This window comes from Chiloscyllium plagiosum, unplaced genomic scaffold (genome assembly GCF_037043375.1).
Source record: "Chiloscyllium plagiosum isolate Xiang-an unplaced genomic scaffold, Cpla_swu_hap1 HiC_scaffold_26, whole genome shotgun sequence".
Classification (NCBI taxonomy): Eukaryota; Metazoa; Chordata; class Chondrichthyes; order Orectolobiformes; family Hemiscylliidae; genus Chiloscyllium; species Chiloscyllium plagiosum.
Genome location: NW_028270164.1, coordinates 25,159,709 through 25,181,526, shown reverse-complemented (window position 1 = coordinate 25,181,526; position 21,818 = coordinate 25,159,709). Strand labels below are relative to the sequence as shown.

At 40.7% G+C, this 21,818-nt stretch overlaps 1 protein-coding gene across 1 annotated transcript in view; it reads right to left on the bottom strand.

The window, feature by feature from the left end:
• Positions 1-14,919: 14,919 nt before the first annotated feature.
• LOC122563190 (semaphorin-3D-like) overlaps positions 14,920-21,818 on the bottom strand; it is an 85,195-nt gene continuing 78,296 nt past the window's right edge. The window contains exons 17-18 of the mRNA XM_087973585.1: positions 18,981-19,120; positions 14,920-17,055 (exon numbers count right to left, since the gene is read on the bottom strand). Coding sequence (XP_087829711.1) covers positions 16,684-17,055; positions 18,981-19,120 — 512 coding nt within the window. The 3' untranslated portion in view covers positions 14,920-16,683. The remainder of the gene's footprint in view (positions 17,056-18,980; positions 19,121-21,818) is intronic.

The following is a 21,818-nucleotide window of genomic DNA, read 5'->3' as shown; positions in this document are numbered from 1 at the left end:
GTTAGAATACAGTGATAGATTCACTTCTTTCATGTGTAAATCACAAAACTTTTTTTTAAAGTTGCATTCTCGGGTTAGCTGTTAACAATGGTGATAACTAGACAATATGTTGAAGGTGCTGAAAATGTGTTGCTGGAAAAGCGCAGCAGGTCAGGCAGCATCCAGGGAACAGGAGAATCGACGTTTCGGGCATAAGCCCTTCTTCAGGAATGAGGAAAGTTTGTCCAGCAGGCTAAGATAAAAGGTAGGGAGGAGGGACTTGGGGGAGGGGCGTCGGAAATGTGATAGGTGGAAAGAGGTCAAGGTGAGGGTGATAGGTCAGACTGGGGTGGGGGCGGAGAGGTCGGGAAGAAGATTGCCGGTTAGGAAGGCGGTGCTGAATTCGATGGATTTGACTGAGACAAGGTGGGGGGAGGGGAAATGAGGAAACTGGTGAAATCCGAGTTCATCCCTTGTGGTTGGAGGGTTCCTAGGCGGAAGATGAGGCGCTCTTCCTCCAACCGTCGTTTTGTTGTGGTCTGGCGATGGAGGAGTCCAAAGACCTGCATATCCTTGGTGGAGTGGGAGGGGGAATTGAAATGTTGAGCCACAGGGTGGTTGGGTTGGTTGGTCCGGGTGTCCCAGAGGTGTTCTCTGAAACGCTCTGCAAGTAGCCGGCCTGTCTCCCCAATATAGAGGAGGCCACATCGGGTGCAGAGGATGCAGTAGATGATGTGTGTGGAGGTGCAGGTGAATCTGTGGCGGATATGGAAGTTTACTTTGGGGCCTTGGAGGGAGGTGAGGGGGGAGGTGTGGGCGCAAGTCTTGCATCTCCTGCGGTTGCAGGTGAAGGTGCCGGGAGTGGAGGTTGGGTTGGTGGGGGGTGTGGATCTGACGAGGGAGTCACGGAGGGAGTGGTCTTTACGGAATGCTGATAGGGGAGGGGAGGGAAATATATCCTTGGTGGTGGGGTCCGTTTGGAGGTGGCGGAAATGACGGCGGATGATGCGCTGTACATGGTGATTGGTGGGGTGGTAGGTGAGGACCAGTGGTCCAGGACAGAACCCCACTGGTCCTCACCTACCACCCCACCAATCACCACGTACAGCGCATCATCCGCCGTCATTTCCGCCACCTCCAAACGGACCCCACCACCAAGGATATATTTCCCTCCCCTCCCCTATCAGCATTCCGTAAAGACCACTCTCTCCGTGACTCCCTCGTCAGATCCACACCCCCCACCAACCCAACCTCCACTCCCAGCACCTTCCCCTGCAACCGCAGGAGGTGCAAGACTTGCGCCCACACCTCCCCCCTCACCTCCCTCCAAGGCCCCAAAGGAAACTTCCATATCCGCCACAGATTCACCTGCACCTCCACACACATCATCTACTGCATCCTCTGCACCCGATGTGGCCTCTATATTGGGGGGACAGGCCGGCTACTTGCAGAGCGTTTCAGAGAACACCTCTGGGACACCCGGACCAACCAACTCAACCACCCTGTGGCTCAACATTTCAATTCCCCCTCCCACTCCACCAAGGATATGCAGGTCTTTGGACTCCTCCATCGCCAGACCACAACAAAACGACGGTTGGAGGAAGAGCGCCTCATCTTCCACCTAGGAACCCTCCAACCACAAGGGATGAACTCGGATTTCACCAGTTTTCTCATTTCCCCTCCCCCTACCTTGTCTCAGTCAAATCCATCGAATTCAGCACCGCCTTCCTAACCTGCAATCTTCTTCCCGACCTCTCCGCCCCCACCCCAGTCTGATCTATCACCCTCACCTTGACCTCTTTCCACCTATCACATTTCCGACGCCCCTCCCCCAAGTCCCTCCTCCCTACCTTTTATCTTAGCCTGCTGGACAAACTTTCCTCATTCCTGAAGAAGGACTTATGCCCGAAACGTCGATTCTCCTGTTCCCTGGATGCTGCCTGACCTGCTGCGCTTTTCCAGCAACACATTTTCAGCTCTGATCTCCAGCATCTGCAGACCTCACTTTCTCCTCAAATATGTTGAAGGTGTTGGCCCCCTGTGTTCTCTGCCTATGCCAAGATGTTTAGATTGATTCTAATCTAAAAAGTGTTATCTCACTCTATTATCTCACTTTTTAGATTAGAATCAATCTAAACATCATGGCATAGACAGAGAACACATGGGGCCAACACCTTCAACATATTGTCTAGTTATTTCCATTGTTAACAGTTAACCCGAGAATGCAACTTTAAAAAAAAGGTTTTGTGATTTACACATGAAAGAAGTGAAACTATCACTGTATTCTAAGAGATGAAAGGCTTAACAGACAATCAATTTTTCAATGTATAATTTCAGTTACATCACACTGTAAATTTTTGCTATAAATTCTGTGTTACGATCGAGCCCTCCACTATCACCTGATGAAGGAGCGTCGCTCCGAAAGCGAGTGTGCTTCCAATTAAACCTGTTGGACTATAACCTGGTGTTGTGTGATTTTTAAAATTTCTATAGTGTTATACTTCTCCAAGGAGAAGCCAGGAAATACAATTTCATTGAACAGTTATCAGGGCTGGTAATGGCAAAGCAGAATCGAGGGGTTGAGTGGCAAACCTCTGCTCCTTGATTGTGTAAAAATTATAAATACGTACGTTTGTACAGATGAGATCATGTACTAATATAGAAACAAGGAAAATGCTGATGATATACAGCTTTTTAAAGAGAAAAATTAAAATTTGTGACGTGGTTTGTCATAGTAATGTCATATGTAACGCTTTCCTTTAATTAGATGCAGTTTGGTTTTATTCATGCATGAGACGTGAGAGTCAGTGACTGGACCAGCTTTTATTACTCATCCCTTGTTCCTCAAGAAAGTGGTGGTGAGCTGCCTTCTTCAACCGCTGCAGTTTATTTGCTGTCAGTTGAAATACTGTGTCTTCAGGGAAACAATTCCAGGATTTTGACCCAGAAATGCTGAAGAGAGGGTGATATATTTCCAAGTTAGGATGGCAAATTGGAAGGAAACTGGGGTTGTTCTTATTTACCCTTACAAGCTACCCTTGTCCTTTCAAATCATAATTGGTATGAATTTGGAAGGTATTACCTAAGTAGCTCTGGTGAATTTCTGCAGTTCGTGTTGTATACACTGCTGTTATTGAGTATCGGTGGTGAAGTAGAACAAAGAAAATTTACAGCCCAGGGATAGGCCCTTTTGCCTTTCAAGCCTGTGTTGATCCAAATCCACTGTCTAAACCTATCACCGAATTCCAAAGCATCTGTATCCCTCTGCTCCCTACCTATTCATGCATCTGTCCAGGTGCATATTAAATGAATCTACTGTGCCTGCGTTTACTACCTTTGCTGGCAAAGCGTTCCAGGAACCTACCATCCTCTGTGTAAAGTACTTTCTGCACGTATCCCCCTTAAACTTTTCACCTCTCACCTTGAATGCGCGACATCTCATTATTGAATCCCTCACCCTGGGCAAAAGCTTATCTCTATCCACCTTGTCTATACCCTTCAAGATTTTGTAGACCTCAATCATGTCCCCCATCAATCTCCTTTCTTCTAATCAAAACAATCCTAACCTACTCAACCTCTCTTCATAGCTAGCACCTTCCGTACCAGGCAACATCCTCGTAAACCTTCTCTGCACCCTTTCCAAAGCATCCACATCCTTTTGGTAATGTGGCGAACAGAACTGTACATAGTAATTGAATGTTTGTGGACATGGTTTCAAACAGGCCGGCTGCTTTGTCCTGGATAGTATCAGGCTTCTTGAGTGTTGTACTCATCCAGGCAACAATTCCACCACATTTCTGACTTGTACATTGTAGATGGTGAACAGGCTTTGGAGAATCATGAGGTGAAGTACTCACTGCAGGTTTCCAAGCCTCTGACCCTGTTTTTGTGGTCACAGTACTTATGTGACTAATCCACTTCAGTTTCTGGTCAATGGTAGACCCCAAGATATTGATAATGAGTGATTCAGTGATGGTACTGCCAATGAATGTCAAGGTAAGATGGTTAGATACTCTTTTTCCGGAGATGGTCATTGCTTGGAACTGAAATAGTGCAAATGTTGTTTGTTACTTGTCAGCCCTAAACCTCACTTTGTCCAGATCTTGTTGCATTTGGACACGGACTATTTCAGTATCTGAGGAATTACAAATGGTGCTGAATATTGTGCAATCATCAGCAAACATCCCCACTTTTTGCATTCAGATACATTCACCCAAATTTTAAATCTGTCCTTTCTGTTTTGAGATATAGACTGACCTGCTGTGCATTTCAATTATTTTCTCTGTACCTTTTGAAATTTAAGATTTACACATTCTCTTGTACATCTCATATGTTTGGCTTGAAAGTGCCTTTACAGCATTATATTGATGGTGTAGGAAACAGGGTTCAGAAAAGATTTACAAGGATGTTGGAGGATATGAGCTAGAGGGAGAGGCTGAATAAGCTGGGGCTTTTTTCTCTGGAGTGTCAGAGGCTGAGGGGTAACCTTGTAGAGGTTTATAAAATCAAGAAGGGCATGGATAGGATAAGTAGACAATGTCTTTTCCCTAGGGTGGGAGAATCCAGAACTAGAGGGCATAGGTTTAGAGTGAGAGGGGAAACATTTAAAAATGACCTAAGCAACAACTTTTTCCACACAAAGAGTGGGACGTAATATGCTGTCAAAAAAAGTGGTGCAGGCTGGTACAATTACAACATTTAAAAGGCATCTGCATGAGTATATGAATAGGAAGGGTTTAGAAGGATATGGGTCAAGTGCTGGCAAATGGGACTAGTTTCGGTTAGGATATCTGTTTCTGTGCTGTCCATCTCCTTGACTCTAAATGAGTTGCAGTGCAGCAAAGTATTCGTACAATTGAAACTGATGATTGATACTGGAATACAGAGCAACATCATTCCATTCAAGCTTTGCCACACGATACACCCTGAAAATTTTAAAGGGCATGGCTACCAGAATAGTGCTAATGGCAAAGAAGAGCGAGACGTGAAGGAAAAATATTGACTGATTGTTCTATGTCGCTGAAAGAAACTATCATGCTATCTATGGGTTGAATAGTTGTGAAGAGCTGCAGCTTATTTAAGTAGACCATGTTGTGAAGGAAGCAGCACTGAAGGTTCTAGATTCTACCCCCAATGAATCAGATATGTGAAATTATGGTATAGGTGCCTCTTGAAATGTTTCAATGAGATGCTTGGATCGCGTTTTGAAGATTTTGAATATCACATCATTATTAATCCTCTGTTAGTCTAACAGTATGGTAGCAGCAATGCCACTGGCCTAGTAAACAAGAGGTTCAAATCACGTTATGGCAATTGAAAGAAATTAAATTCAGCTAATAAATCTGAAATTGAGAGTTCAGACTAGTGACAATTAAATAATTGTTGATTGTCGTTAAAAAATCTTCCATATTTTCTTGGTCTAGCCCACATTTAATTCCAGACACGCAGCTGTTGTTGACTGTCAACCAATCTTTGAAATGACCTAGCAAGGCACTCAATTCAAGGACAGTCAGGGTTTCACCAGCCTTTCTGGTGACATCCACATCCATGAATGAATTTAAAAAACTACGTGACCAATCCTCAACTTCAACTGCGATCTGAACTAAAAGGAAACCTTGAAAGAGCTCCAAGAAATGGAAGGAGGGAAAGTTATCACCAGAGTCATGGGGTAAATTCCATTCTCATTAAAGAGAAGCCAAATGGACAGCTAAAATCATGTCTGGATCCTAAGGTTCTTTAAAAAATCCAACATGGGAAGAGACCACATCCACTTGCTCTTTTGGTAAGTTCTGTAGGCTGTCAATGCATGACTATCTGGGTCAGGTCCACGCCCCCCAACAACTCACCCTCCCCTCCTGGCACCTTCCCCTGCCACCACAGGAATTGCAAAACCTGCGCCGACATCTCTCCCCTCACCTCCATCCAAGGCGCCTTCCACATCCATCAAAATTTCACCTGCACATCCACCAATGTCATTTATTGTATCCGTTGCTCCCGATGCGGCCTCTTTTACATTGGGGAGACAGGACACCTTCTTGCATCGCGCGCTAGGGAATGAAGTGCAATATGAGTTGTACTCAACATATTTTGACAAGTTACATTTTTCAGAATGGAGTAATTCGTATTTCTTGCAGCCAGTCTTTGAAACAGTCTGCAAATGTTAAAAATTAACAGAAAGAAAACAGCAAGAGGCAGGAGTCTTAATGTAAAATAATTTAATTAGTTTTATAAGAATAATGGAAAAGGAATGGAAACAATTGAAGTTCTAAATTGGAGGAAGGCTATTTTTGACGGTATTAGGCAAGAACTTTCAAAAGCTCATTGGGTGCAGATGTTCACAGGTAAAATGACAGCTGGGAAACAGGAAGCCTTCAGAAATGAGGTAACAAGAGTCCAGAGACAGTATATTCCTGTCAGAGTGAAAGGAAAGGCTGGTAGGTGTAGGGAATGCTGGATGACTAAAGAAATTGAGGGTTTAGTAAGAAAAAGAAGGGAGCATATGTCGGATATAAACAGGAGATCGAGTGAATCCTTAGAGTATAAAGGCAGGAGGAGTATACTTAAGAGGGAAATCAGGAGGGCAAAAAGAGGACATGGAAAATAGGGTTAAGGAGAATCCAAAGGGTTTTTACAAATACATTAAGGACAAAGGGTAACTAGGGAGCGAATAGGGTCCCTCAAAGATCAGCAAGGCGGCCTTTGTGTGGAGCCACAGGAGATAGGAGAAGATATTAAACGAGTAGTTTGCATCAGTGTTCACTGTGGAGAAGGACATGGAAGATACAGAATGTGAGAAAATAGATGGTGACATCTTGAAAAATGTCCATATTACAGAGGAAGAAGTGCTGGATGTCTTGAAACGCATAAATATGGATAAATTCCAGGACCTGATCAGGTGTACTCTAGAACTCTGTGGGAAGCTAGGGAAGTGATTGCCAGGCCTCTTGCTGAGATACTTGTATCATTGATAGTCACAGGTGAGATGCCAGAAGACTGGAGATTGGCTAACTTGATACCATTATTTAAAAAGTGTGGTAAGGACAAGCTAGGGAACTATAGATTGGTGAGCCTGATGTCGGTGGTGGGCAAGTTGTTGGAGGGAATCCTGAGGGACAGGATTTACACATATTTGGAAAGGCAAGGACTAATTAGGGATAGTCAACATGGCATTATGCATGGAAAATCATGTCTCACAGAACTGGCTCAAAGGTAGATGACAGTGGGTGGTGATGGAGGGTTGTTTTTAAGACTGGAGGCCTGTGACCAGTGGAGTGCCACAAGGATCAGTGCTGGGTCCACGATTTTTCGTCATTTATATAAATGTTTTGGATATGAACTTTGGAAGTGTAGTTAATAAGTGTGCAGATGACACCAAAATTGAAAGTGTATTGAACATCAAAGAGGGTTACCTCAGATTACAACAGGATCTTGATCAGATGGGCCAATGGTCTGAGAAGTGGCAGATGGAGTTTAATTCAGATAAATGCGAGGTGCTGCATTTTGGGAAAACAAATCTTAGCAGGAACTATACACTTAATGGTAAGGTCCTAGGGAGTGTTGGTGAACAAAGAGACCTTGGAATGCAGGGTCATAGCTCCTTGAAAGTAGAGTCGCAGGTAGATAGGATAGTGAAGAAGGTGTTTGGTATGCTTTCCTTTATTGGTCAGATATTGAGTATAGGAGTTGGGAGGTCATATTGTGGCTGTACAGGATGTTGGTTAGGCCATTTTTGGAATATTGCATGCAATTCTGGTCTCCTCCCTATCGGAAGGATGTTGTGAAACATGAAAGGGTTCAGAAAAGTTTGACAAGGATGTTGCCAGGGTTGGAGGATTTGAGCTATAGGGAGAGGCTGAATAGGATGGGGCTGTTTTCCCTGGAGCGCCAAAGGCTGAGGGGTGACCTCATAGAAGTGTATAAATTTGTGAGGGGCACGGATAGGATAGATAGACAAGGTCATTTCACTGGAATGGGGGAGTCCAGAACTAGAGGCAACAGGTTTAGGGTGAGAGGGGAAAGATATAAAAGGGATCTTTTTCACACAGAAGGTGTTGCGTGTATGGAATGAGCTGCCAGATGAAGTGGTGGAGGCTGGTACAATTGCAACAAAAGACAACTGGTTGGATATATGAATAGGAAGAGTTTAGAGGGAAATGATCCAAGTGCTGGCAAATGGGGCTAGATAAGGTTGAGATATCTGGTCGGCATGGACGAGTTGGACCGCAGGGTCTGTTTCAGTGCTGTACATCTCTATGACTCTACAATAAATCAACGGGTATAATTACAGGCTGCTGTAAACTGTTTTAGAAGCTCTATTAAAGATTTAGTAATAGTTCTCATGTTTTGAGTCTATGCCTCACTCCGGGAATTGAGCATATAGTCTAGCTCTGCACTGTCTGCTTTGAAGTTGCTGGGCAGATTGGGATTATGTTTAAAAAGATGTTTATTGTCAGCAGCATGGTCAGGTGGTGCAATGAGCATACTGTACACACACACAGATTCAACAAAATGACAGAATGGCAACTGCCTGACAATAGGTGGCGCTGCCCATATGTTCACAGCCCAGAGGAGAAACAAAATTGTGATCATCAATTTCCCATCATCAACTAGATATTAAAGCTAGAGATTGTATCCAACACTGAGAATGTGATTACACAGCAATTTACAAGAAGAGAGCAAAGAGACTGAATTTCATTGGCATCAAAACCAACCAAAGATTTTCATAAACTTGCACTGAGTAGAATTACTAGTGTTTGATGCATAGTCTTGTCTCAGGTAACTTTCACCAGGCAGGAAGGTTTTGTAGGCAAAAGTGGGGACTGCAGATGCTGGAGATCAGAGTCTAGATTAGACTGGTGCTGGAAAAGCACAGCAGGTCAGGCAGCATCCGAGGAGCAGGAAAATCGACGTTTCAGGCAAAATCTATTCATCAGGAATGAAGGCAGGGAGCCTCCGGGGTGGAGAGATAAATGGGAGGGGGGTGGAGCTGGGGAGAAGATAGCCAAGACACAAAAGATGGATAGAGGTGATAGGTCAGAGAGGAGGGTGGAGCAGATAGATGGGCAGGTAGGATAGGTCATGAGGATGGTGCTGAGCAGGAAGATTGGAACTGAGGTAAGGTGGGGGGAGGGGAAATGAGGAAGCTGGTGAAGTCTACATTGATGCCCTGGGGTTGAAGTGTTCTGAGGTGGAAGATGAAGCATTCTTCCTCCAGGCATCAGGTGGTGAGGGAGTGGTGGTGGAAGAGGCCGAGGACCTGCATGTCCTCGGCACAGTGGGAGGGGAATTGAAATATTGGGCTACGGGGCGGTAGGGTTGATTGGTGCAAGTGTCCCGGAGATATTCCCTAACTCGCTCTGCGAGAAGGCGTCCTGTCTTCCCAATATAAAGGAGACAGCGTCGGGAGCAACAGATATAATAAATGACATTGGTGGATGTGCAGATGAAACTTTGATGGATATGGAAGGCGCCTTTGGGGCCTTGGATGGAGGTGAGGGGAGAGGTGTGAGCACAGGTTTTGCAATTCCTGCGGTGGCAGGGGAACGTGACAGGAAGGGAGGGTGGGTTGTAGCGGGGCATGGACCTGACCAGGTAGTCACGGAGGGAATGATCTTTGCGGAAAATGGAAAGGGGTGGGGAGGGAAATATATCCCTGGTGGTGGGGTCCGTTTGGAGGTGGCGGAAATGTTGGTGCATGATATGGTTTATACGGAGGTTGGTAGGGTGGAAGGTGAGGACCGGGGCGTTCCGTCCTTGTTACGGTTGTAGGGGTGGGGTTTGAGGGCGGAGGTGCGGAACGTAAATGAGATAAGTTGGAGGGCATCTTCAACCACGTGGGAAGGGAAATTGCAGTCTTCAAAGAAGGAGGCCATCTGGTGTGTTCTGGAACTGGTCCTCCTGGGAGCAGATACGGCGGAGCAGAGGAATTGGAAATACTGGATAGCATTTTTGCAGGAGGTAGGGTGTAATCCAGGTGGCTGTGGGAGTCGGTGGGTTTGTAAAAAATGTCGGTGTCAAGTCGGTCGTCAGCGATGGAGATGGAGAGGTCCAGGAAGGGGAGGGAGGTGTCAGAGATGGTCCAGGTGAATCTAAGGTTGGGGTGGAATGTGTTGGTGAAGTTGATAAACTGCTGAACCTCCTCGCAGGAGCACGAGGTGGCGCTGATGCAGTCATCAATGTAGCGGAGGAAGAGGTGGGGAGTTGTGCCGGTGTAACTATGGAAGGTAGACTGTTCTACATAGCCAACAAAGAGACAGGCATAGCTGGTGCCCATTTGGGTGCCCAGGGCTACTCCTTTTGTCTGGAGGAAGTGGGAGGATTAGAAGAAGAAATTGTTAAAGGTGAGGACCAGTTCAGCCAAATGAGTGTGAGTGTCAGTGGAAGGGTACTGTTGGGGATGTCGGGAGATGAAGAAACAGAGGGCTTGGGGGCCTGGTCATGGTGGATGGAGGTGTAGAAGGTTTCGATGTCCATGGTGAAGATGAGGTGTTAGGGTCTGGGGAAAGGGAAGTCTTGGAGGAGGTGGAGGGGATGGGTGGTGTCTTGAACATATGTGGGGAGTTCCTGGACTAGGAGGGATAGGACAATATCAAGGTAGGTGGAGATGAGTTCGGTGGGCCAGGAGCAGACTGAGACAATGGGTCAGCCAGGGTAGTCAAGCTTGTGGAGGTTGGGAAGGAGATAGAATCAGGCTGTGCAGGGTTCGCGGACAATGAGGCTGTGGGTGGGAGATCTCCTGAGATGATGAGGTTGTGTATTGTCTGGGAGATGATGGTTTGGTTTTGGGGCGGATGGGGTCATGGTCAACAGGGCAGTAGGAGGAGGTGTCTTTGAGTTGGCATCTGGCTTCAGCGGTGTAGAAGTCAGTGCACCAAACTACCACTGGTTTAATGGTGAGGTTGGGATTGGAGCAGAGGGAGTGGTGGGCTGCGTGTTGTGAGGGTGAGAGGTAGGAGTGTGGGATTTCAGTTAAAATATTGGTTTGTCCTACAAAACCTAGAGTTCCTACAAGGCCAGTTCTGGTTTATTTGATGGATTTGAAAAGAAAGAAGGATCATGAACTCCAAAAATGTAATTGCGCTCGTGTCAAAAGTTCATTTGTGCTGACATCATCCATCCATAAGCAGACACATAAAAGTGACTGACCAATGTCACTGTAGCCATAGATCCATAGACTCACCATCTTCACATGTGGGGGCTGTAGTGGCTATCTTTGGCATTGGTGAGTTAAGGTGGCACAATGGTTCCTAGGTTCTATTAGAAAACACGTTAAAAGAGATGGATTGAGATACAATGGGTCCCAGAAAATGACAGAATAGTTTCTTGCCATGTGGGATATTGCCACTATGGGAACCTCAGTACTAGAAAGATGTGCCAAAAAGGATACTTCCTGCCCTGCTGCATTTTACTGGCATCAGAAGGAGCAGCCACCACACAGGGACTGCTTGCCACTTTGAAAAATTCCAGCCATAGGGGATAAGGCGAGGAATTTCTGATGAGCCTTTACAAAACACTAATTTGACCCACAAATTTTTGAGGAAGATGGGAAGGTTTTAAAAAGGAGGTGGAAATAATTTACAAGCATTTTAACAACAATGAGGGGGCTATTGTGATGTAGTGTGATCTGATAGAGGCATTTAAAATCATGAGGGTTCTCGACAGGGAAGATAAAGAGAAATTGTTCTTAGTGATGTAAGAGTTAAAACCAGAGGAAACAAAGGTTAAAGAACGAAAGGTGACATGAGGAAAACTTTTTTTACACAGCAAATGGTTAGGATCTGGATTGTGTAATCTGAGAAAGTGGTGGTTGAATTGTTTATTGTAGCTTTCAAAGGGTATTGGATTAGCAGAAAGAGAGAAATAAAATGTCCACATTGCGGGGGAGGGGTAGGGAGGAAAATCAATCTATCTGCATTGATTTACAGATAGCTATCACATGGAATAAGGCTTACTAGCCTTTTGCCCTATAACCTTTCTACTATTCAATTATGCTTTCTTACGTGTTCAAATGTTGTCCCATAAACTACTTTGGGCTGATTTAAAGGATCCCATGGCAGAATGCTAAGAGGAGAGCCCACACCATGTTCGGGTCAGTACTTATCTCTCAACTAGTAACACCATTAAAAATACCCTATAATTTATCTCATTGCTGTTTTTGGAATCTGCATTTATCTGAAAGCTCTTTCTTGGTAATGTACAATCATGTCTAAGTTTGAATTACTGAAGGAGCTTTTAAGTCTTACAAAGTAGGCATGTTACATCTACAAGAAAGCTGTGTGCCCAAGGGATAACACTATACAGTAGTTGAGTCATGCGAAAAGGTTCCAGGTCTGATCTCCTTTGAGTAATTTCAACTGGTTTCAATCTATATGCTGGGAGGAGTGCCACATTTTGTGTCAGGGTCACTGTGCTGAGAGAAAGGAAATCTGGTATCACTTTTGTCTGTGGCTTATTTTTAACGCCCCATGAATTATAAATAATTGAAGTCAAATTTGCACTCTAAACAAATGTTTGTACTTTAAGTTATATGTTATGAGATTAGAACATTCAGATCTTATCAAATTGTCGATGATGATTGATCTGAGATTTTCTCTGTAGGCAGATAAGACTCTCTGTACACATATGTAGGCACATTCTTGATGATTCAGCATGGATTAGAAACATCACAATGGTTTTCATGTTTTTGACTGTGATACTTCACAAGTTAGCAATGATATTACAATTTAAATTGAAAGATTCTGTTTTATTTTCAAAGCCAATGCTCATTATTTTTGTTTTGGTGTAAGAATGATATTGTCCGAGCCAGCAATTAGTGTGCAGTATTATGAAACAAACGCAGAGAATACTGATAAGACTCACCATGTCTGGCAGCAGAAAGTGAAACAGAGCTCATACTTTGATTTGGAAATGTTCAACCACCTGGTGAAGGAGCAGCGCTCCAAAAGCTAGTGCTTCCAAATAAAACTATTGGCTATAACCTAGTGCTGTGTGATTTCTAACCTAATATTTTGAGTCTACTTTGACTCTTCTTCAGAATATTTGCACCAATCAGTGTCCACTTGCCAACCAATCTGCACTCTCGTAGTATAAATGTTGGTTTTCCCCTTGAATTTATATTCTTGTGAAATATTCTGATGAGTACAAAATAAAAAGCTTTGACAAAGTGCGACTTTTGTCAACAAAAAAAGTCAAGTGGTTGTCATGTTGTAGAGAGTTTTACCCATGACACTACATTTGGTTGGTGCCCCTGGGCACAGGAGTTCTATGCCTTAACCATCATTCACATGTTACTCAAACAAATAAACAAAAATTCAAGACTTTTTAAATTGTGAATAATGCTATATGAATCACTGAATGCAAAAACCAAAAACTAAAACAAAAATGAAAGTAGGTAAGCCGCTATGACTGACCGTAGAAAAGGTAACCAGCACATTTTGTGAAATTGGTATGTTAAATCAATATCTATTTTGCATCTATTGAATGCTGTTAAAACCCTCACTGATTTTTCATTTTCTTTATTAATTTTGGTTTGGATTGGTGATCTGTGAACTGTGGGTTCAAAATGACTTTGGACTTTGGCACAGCTTGTGGTAAAAGGAAAAGAACACATCAAACATGCTTTGTTGTTTCCAAGACCAGGCCTGGGTGCACATTGCAGGCTGATTCTTGATTAAAGGACTCCAACAGACCCAGCAAACCTAGGGTTAGCATTGTTGTTTAAATAGATAGCTGAATTTGGCTACTAATGAGATCAGTACCTGAGAATTGGTTCTGAAAAGTCTGGAAGCAACCCTATGTTTAAGCTAGTGGTGGATGTTTAGTGGTAGTTGAGGCCTCGGGAAAAGAAAATCAGTCTACCAGGATATAACCAGAACTGTTTTTTTGAATTGTGTTTCTGAGAAGATGAGCTTGGCTGCTGACAACGCACCACGACGATATGAAAGCTTCCTGCAAAATCTCCCACACCAGCTTCCAGAAGTCCAAAGAGTAGAAAGCTGAGTTGGAAGTGTTGCTGCCGTTGCCTGGGTAAACTGAGAAGGTGACCCTAACCAGCAGTTCCAGAATCACAACTAAGTCTCCCCATCTATGCCTGTGAAACAATGCATTATGAAAAACATTTAAGTAATCTGATCATTTTTGTTATTTTTATTCATCATGTGTGTTTTTTTGTGGGTGAATGAGGGCTGAGAACAAATGTTATGTGTTTACAGCATAGACATTAATTACATTACTATTGTTTAATTTTCTCTCTGCTGAAGTTATTGTGTCATTAATAAATAGTTAAGACTTTGTTTAAAATAGAAAATGGAAATTAATTATTCAAAAAAGTCTCGGTTGGTTATTCTAAAGTTTTATTAGGAACTATTGGAGTAACTATTGGGGGTCCTTGACAATTTACTGTCACTGTGTTGTGAAAACAGAGTTGGAAAGGCTGATTTGTTTCATCTGCCTGTCTCCATGTCATAACAACACTGAAGTCCGTTGTTATTTGTAGTATGCAAAATCAGCAGGAATGTTTCACACCCATTTAAGACTAAAGTATAATTGTGGATTATTAGTGCAACCTCATTAATACAATGGATACCAATGTTTAATTCAAGTTCACATGAAATAAGGTCATGTTTTAGACTTTCCAAGAATAAAGTTAATCAGAAGTATCAGTATCCTGGCATATTTATCCAAGGGCTATTCAAAAATCTGAGAGGCGATTCACACTGCAACAAATTGGCAGAGACAATTTAATGAAGTCACTTGGAATGCCTTCTTTCACCTAGAAGGAAAATACTTAGCTGAGGCTCATCAGGTATGTCGTTTTTCCGTTACATACAATATTATATCACCTAAGCCTAAATCAGTGTAGCAGTGTAAGGTGTATAAAATTAATTGTGAATGTTATGTAAGAAATAGCTAAATTACTCAGTGGAGACTCTGTATGCATAAGATGGTACATGTAATATACCTGCCAGGTATACATTTATTTTTTTCACACATAAAAGTAATATGTTAAAAACTACTTAAGTTGTAGCTTCAGATCATCACATATATATCTGTGAAGGTATATTTTATAATCTAAATATTAGGTGTGCATAATTAATGATTTTAAAAATGTAATACAACATGTGCTAATCCCTTACAGGGTATAATTTAATAATACACATGAAAGGATGCATTTACAATTCTTAAACCAGTTACACCATCCTTCCTCCTGATCAGCAAGAGCATGTGTATATTGACTAGAATTTTGTACAGATAACAACAATGAGGCTACTTGCGCTGACCATTATGATAAAGGAAATCTGACAGCAACTTTCAAAGCCTGCTGTGAAAGGCTATTTAAAAATATTTAAATGAAGAATACAGAAGTCACTATCAGAAATAGCCTTATGGTCTACAGAAGTGCTAAAGCAACTTACTAATAGACTTGGCATTGAAATCAATGCAACAGTTTAAAATTGTCCACTAATTCACCACAAAAGATGTTGAAAACCATTTAAGGATGATGCGTTCAGGTGTATGTATATTTTTAATGGCTTAATAAGTGATAATTTCTGCCGAACAGCCTTGCTGAACTCTAAAAGATTGATTTTATAACTTGGAATCTCATTCCTGCAGATAGTAATTAGTATTGATGATGTACTTCCCGTGCTTCTTTTATCTCTTTCTAGTCACCTATCCAAATATTTGCTTTTGCTTTCTGTGTGTGATCTCTATCTAATTTTTATAGTTGAACTTTTCTAGACAAGGTGAGGTGGTCTGGATGTGACTTCTGAAAGTGACATTAGGCCAGGTTCCCCTCCCAATTCTAGGTTTCACCTGGACCGGGCTGCAAATGGCAGAGAATTTCCATGCACAATGGTTAGGTAACTCACTTAAATATTCAAATACCTCAGTAATTTGTGTTTTAACCAAGGATTCTGCTTTAAAAGCCAATTGACCTATTTCCTGAGCAGTTAACAACTCATCACATTCACCAAACCAAACGCACAGCAGGGAGTGCCACTTTGGTGAAAATTACAGGGGACTGAGAAGCCATTGATCACTGAAATGAGGAGCTATTGAGATGGCCAGGTGAGAAGCTATTGCTCACAGTACTCCTTCTCAAAGAGTGTCTTGAGTGCTTGACAACTTATTATAGAATCATATAGTATAGAAACAGACCCGAAAGAACCAGATCCACTCTAAAGGCTGCAAGTTGTTTTTGGACAACTGCTAATGACGTAAACTGCAGAGGATGTTCCTTCACAATCCTTTTGATGCAAATCATAATGAGGAAATGTGAATCAGCACACTTGGTTAACTTATCAAATTGTTGATAACTCTGTGATTGGGCGTTTCGGGCAGAAATTCAATCCACACTGCCACAAAAAGATTAATTTACTGAGCTTTTGAAAGCTATAAGAACCCGTTAATATTTTTGTCCCAATCTAATGAAAAAAATGCCTACATAATAATATTTGCTTTTAAAGCAAACTGTGCCTTTAAGAAATTCGTACTTCTAATGATTAGAATACATCCAGATACACTCATTCTTCACATTACTTTTTTTAAGTTTTTACGACCAGATTCCATTTTATCTATTCAGTCTTCACACCAGTGACAGTTAGATTTATTCAGCCAATACTCTGATACAAAAGTCCAGTGAATAAATTTTGTAACTATATTTCCTCAAAGGAGCACCACAATGTATTGTATATTGCCCAAAGTCTAATACCGTTTAAACTCTGGTGCAATTTTCCATTTTGCTGAAGTTTTACTATTTTGACCTCTCTTTCCGTTACGCCAGATTTGCTGGCAGTACTCATTCACAGTAATGCCCGGTTTGTTCAGGAGCTGCAGAAAATCCTTATAACGGAGCCTGGTCCTGTTCCGACTATCTCTACTCTTTCCTTCGTTGTACCCTGCTTTCATTGGTGTTGGCTTGAAGTCACTCAGTATAATTTTAAGATGGAATTTTGTGATGATATGTGTGAATGTATTTTCCACAGCTCTGCAATAATAAATTCCAGCGTCATCTTCCTGCAAGTGACGTATTAGTAGACCAAGCCTGGTTTTGATTATTCTGGAACCATATTTTACCTATGTAAAAACAAAATATAAACATATAGAGTAAGATATACCTGTAGATTCTTAAAGATCCATTCATAATATTGTGATGATTTAATGAATATACATTTATATTAAAAAATTATATCCTTCATTCTGTGAATATTTGTGCTCATAAGGAATCACAATTTTGGAGTATTTTCTTCTTGCGTTCACATATCTATATTTAAGCTATAGAAATTTCAAATTAATTTTAGCAACAAAATTCCACAAAAAAAATCAGTTTCTGAAGATTGCCTCAAAAATGATTTTGATAAAATGGTTGGTTTTCATATTTTGTTTAGCTTGAGTCAAAACAATGACTAGCTTGCCAAAACCAATGCAAACAATATGAATCACAGACAGTTTCTATGATAATTCTGTAATAAAGTTAAATTTCACATTCAGGAAATAATGTTTCATAGAATCCCTTACTACTTGATATTACTTCAAATCACGAGTTTAATTCCTAACATCAGGTTTCTCACCCTTGCTATATATTCTATTTGCTTGTTAATAACATGTTAATAATTAAGCATAGCAGTTGTGTCAATTCAAATGATTAGGTCAGTTTTGTAAAAGCTACTATGCAATCTTAAATATTATATGTAAATAAAATTCTAAAATAATCATAACATGCAGCAATCCAATGGTAATATTTTTCATGATAATATTTATAGTGTAAAATGTTGCCCCTAACCATGCCTGTAAAGACCCCATCTATTTTCAATAATATTGGTATAGAGTAGCTTGAGAAATTGTTCTGTTCTCGAAAAATATCATTATTAATTGCTCACAAAAAAGACCAAAGCTGTCAACCAACTCAAATGTTAGAAAAACTATTTTTGAGCAGTAAGAGTCAGGCTGCATTTAAAAGTATGGAGTAAATTGACATAGATTGTAGCCATTTTCCAGACTCAAAACATTAACAGAGCATGCCTATCTCACAGCGGGACACCCTGTGTCCAGGCTGCACAAGCTGCTGCCAAGTATTGGGGCTTTCAGGCATCCTGAGTGGTTTGAATAAAACTGTCAGCCTCTTAAATCTAAAAGTAGAACTTGCACATCTTTTGGAGAACCCCAACTGGAAACTAAAAAGCTTAAGATTTGTTAACAGCCTCAGGGATGGCAACAAATGCAAATTAAATCATTCTTCTAATGTTCCTGTGCAGTCAACTAGAGCAAGAATATAGACCAAAACCCATGGATTAGTGTTGATTCTTCAGGGTTAGAAACATTAAAATAAGTTCAGTTTTAAAACAAGATGTGTTAGCACCCCTCTGAAAGAATGAGATATTATCAGTTTGACATGGAAAAAACTCTGGTCAAGACTATTTCTAGGGTTAAATTGAAAACTTGTAATGTTGAGAGAAAGCAGGAAATATATTGTTGGAACAATAAATAAGAAAGCAAGTATTTCAGTAAACCCTATAGCCTTATGAGAGGCTGAAGTCCAGATGTCTTTTCATAGATAGATCAAATTGAATTTTAAAGTCAACATACCTTTAATTTGCAGTAAAGTCATCCCAATGAGCCCACTTTTGCTTGATATTCAATTTTCTATCAACATCATAAGCTGACAGTAAAGCAGTGACATGCATCTGCATCTCCCGGATATACTATTTTGCTGGAAATGGCACTGTTTTGCTAACATGATGGTGCTCAAGGCATTTTTAATACTTCCACACTTAAAATGTTCCACGAATGTTAGAAAACTGTCCACAAACTGAATATTTCATTTCAATCAGTTAGCACTGAAATGTGAATATAATTTAATTGTAGAAGTAATATGAAAGCATATTTCAACATACTTATTGTCAGGTTGATAATCAAACAAGTCCCATGAAATATAATTGAAAGATTTATTATGCAACTCCAAAAGATGTTCAGTGTTAGAATGCAACATTCAGACTCATTACCTCCTCCTGTTGGCCATTGAGTGATCGCTGAACAGACCAAATGACTGATGTTTGCTGTGACCTTGGACTGCATTCCAGGAATGTTGAATTGTATTGCACTCCAAAAATTAACTTCTTTTCGGTTAGCACATGCTTTGCATCTAGGTAATAAATGTTTATTATGCAAATTAACAAAAAAAATCATAATGGATGATAATTCCTTTCTCAGAAATACCGACAAAGGCAGAACAAAGTGAACAACCCATATTTAAAACATTCCAGGGTTCAAAATGAAAACAGATGCTATAAAAACTGCCGATTAATTTTATTCTCCAAATTACACTTCTTTCGTAAAAGGGCATTCCATAGCATTTAAAATTGGACATTACAGAAAGTAAAATAAAATTATTATGTTTTCCTCCACACAGCATATGTGCCCCAATACAATTGCAATTAGACGGAATATTTACGTTCCATGTTGTAGCCCGAGGTGTTCTATGGAGTTTCCAGGTTTTTAGTGGCCTGATGTTTTAAACCATTAGTTTTTGCAAAAAAAGTGCTTTAAATGATTCTATGCCCATGTAAAATGTGTGGCAAAATATCAACAAAGGAAGATGGGGCTGAACGTTAACTTCAAAAAAGAAGTAGGTTATAGTCATGTCAGAGATTAAAACACAGGATGCCTGGACCAAGAAGGCTTTGCAATCACCCAACTTCATGTTTTAACAGAGATAAGAGAAGTTATTTGTGACCAACATGCTCAGGGAAGTGGATTGATCATTTAAATATTATAATTAGGCTGCATATCTTCATTAATTATCTTCCTGTTTGTGACTCCAGGTAACTGAGTGTTGCCATTTTATGACTATAGCCCAGACACATGTGCATAAAGAATGCAATATTTGTACATAATAATTAGGTACAATTAATGTTTGCTGAATTCTTCAAACATACCCAGTTTCTTATGTTGTGGGAGACAACATAAACATTGCTACAGCATTGAGGCACCCAGTTGGAGGCAGGATGTGTTGAATCTACTAGTTATTAATCGCTCTTTTAGGGCTAAGAACAGATATTTTCATCAGTCTCAACAAATTAGTCCAATAATTCATCCGAGAGCGCTCTTTCTAGTCAACCCTCCCATCCTGAGTGCAATAGGACTTTCCAATCTTATCCCAATGATTGACAGCTTATTCATCTCTCCATGATCAGGAGTTCTGACTCCCCAAGGCACCTTATTCTGAAAATGGGATATTATCAGTACCGGAATTTTTTGCTACCCATGAAATGGATTTCCCTATTCTCCCAGATCTGTGATCTTTCTTAGATACCAAATTTATCTATCAGCCTTCAGAGTCTTGGCATTGTGAAGCAAGCTTACTGTCAGGCTATGGTGGGCAGGAAGCTTGTACGATAGAACGATAGGTCTGATTGAGGAATGAAAATAACTAATTTGGTAGGCTGTACATGCTATTTATTTATCAGTGCTCTGAACAAAAAATAAAATGGTATAAACAATAATTTAATCATGAAAAAGATCTGTAAAGACACTTGACAACATTGCACCTAGTGTGAAAGTAAAGTACCAAATAACCTGAGATGTTCTGGAACAATTTAATTGATAAAATGCTAAAGATCCTCAACATGGGAAAACCCATAAGAAACCTGCACAAGACAACACTCAAAGACTGGGAAATGAAATATCTTTACAGGTAAATCTTTAATGAAAGATGCTTTTAAGATTGAAAATATTAGGGAGGGGGGAAAATCCAGATAGAAGTATAAAGCACCACAAAGAAATTGACCAGATAAAATCTCACAATTTCATAACGGAATCATCACTACATAATGTTAAATGATACAGCATCATGTGAAAGTGGAAGCAACCTATTTAGAGTGTTAACAACAATACTAGCCAAGAAGAGGGGTGCATATAATTTAAAATTGAGACCCTGCCACTGAAATTTCAATGGTAATACTTCAATCAGGAGAAGATACCTTATTTGCTTGGAGTTTTAAAGTAAAATTTTACTTTGAATGTAAATGTATATTCTATTCTTAGATATTTTATTCTTAGCTGTTCTTATATCTTCCTAGTGGTTCTTAGATATTTTTGAGTTGTTATAAATAATAATCGAACTCTTTCCTTTATTCATTCGCAGGATGAGGGTGCCATTGACCAGGCAGCACTCATTGTCCCATCCCTAATTGCCCAGACAACTGTTTAAGAGTCAACCATATTGCTGTGGGTCTGGAGTCACATGTAGGCCTGACCAGGTAAGGATGACAGTCTCCTTTCCTGAAGGACATTGGTGAACAAGATGGATTTTTCCAACAATCAATTCACAGTCATCATTACAGTCTTAATTTCATATTTTTATTGAATTCAAATTCCACCTGGAACATTACCTGGGTCTCTGGATTAACAGCCAGCAATAATACCACTAGATCAACCTGGATTTGACCATACTTGATATTACGTCTTTTTATTGTTTTTAGCACAGTCATATACTCAGCCACTTAAATATACTACTTGTTAATTTCTGGTAATAAAACTGTAAAATTAATAAATCATCCCATTTAAATTTTTGTTCTACAACTGGAATCAACCCAAATATCCTTTACCCTTCCTTAATTAGGGAAGTGTATTTTCTGAAAGGAGAAATCCTGAACTCCTAAAATATCTGGGTCACTTATAGAACATAGAACAGTACGCACAGTAATGGGTCCTTCATCCACAACGTTGTACCAAACATGACACTAAATCAAACTAATCCCTTCTGCCTGCCCTTGGTCCGTATTGCTCCATTCATTGCATATTCATGTGCTTATCTAAAAGTGCCATAAATGCCCCTTTGT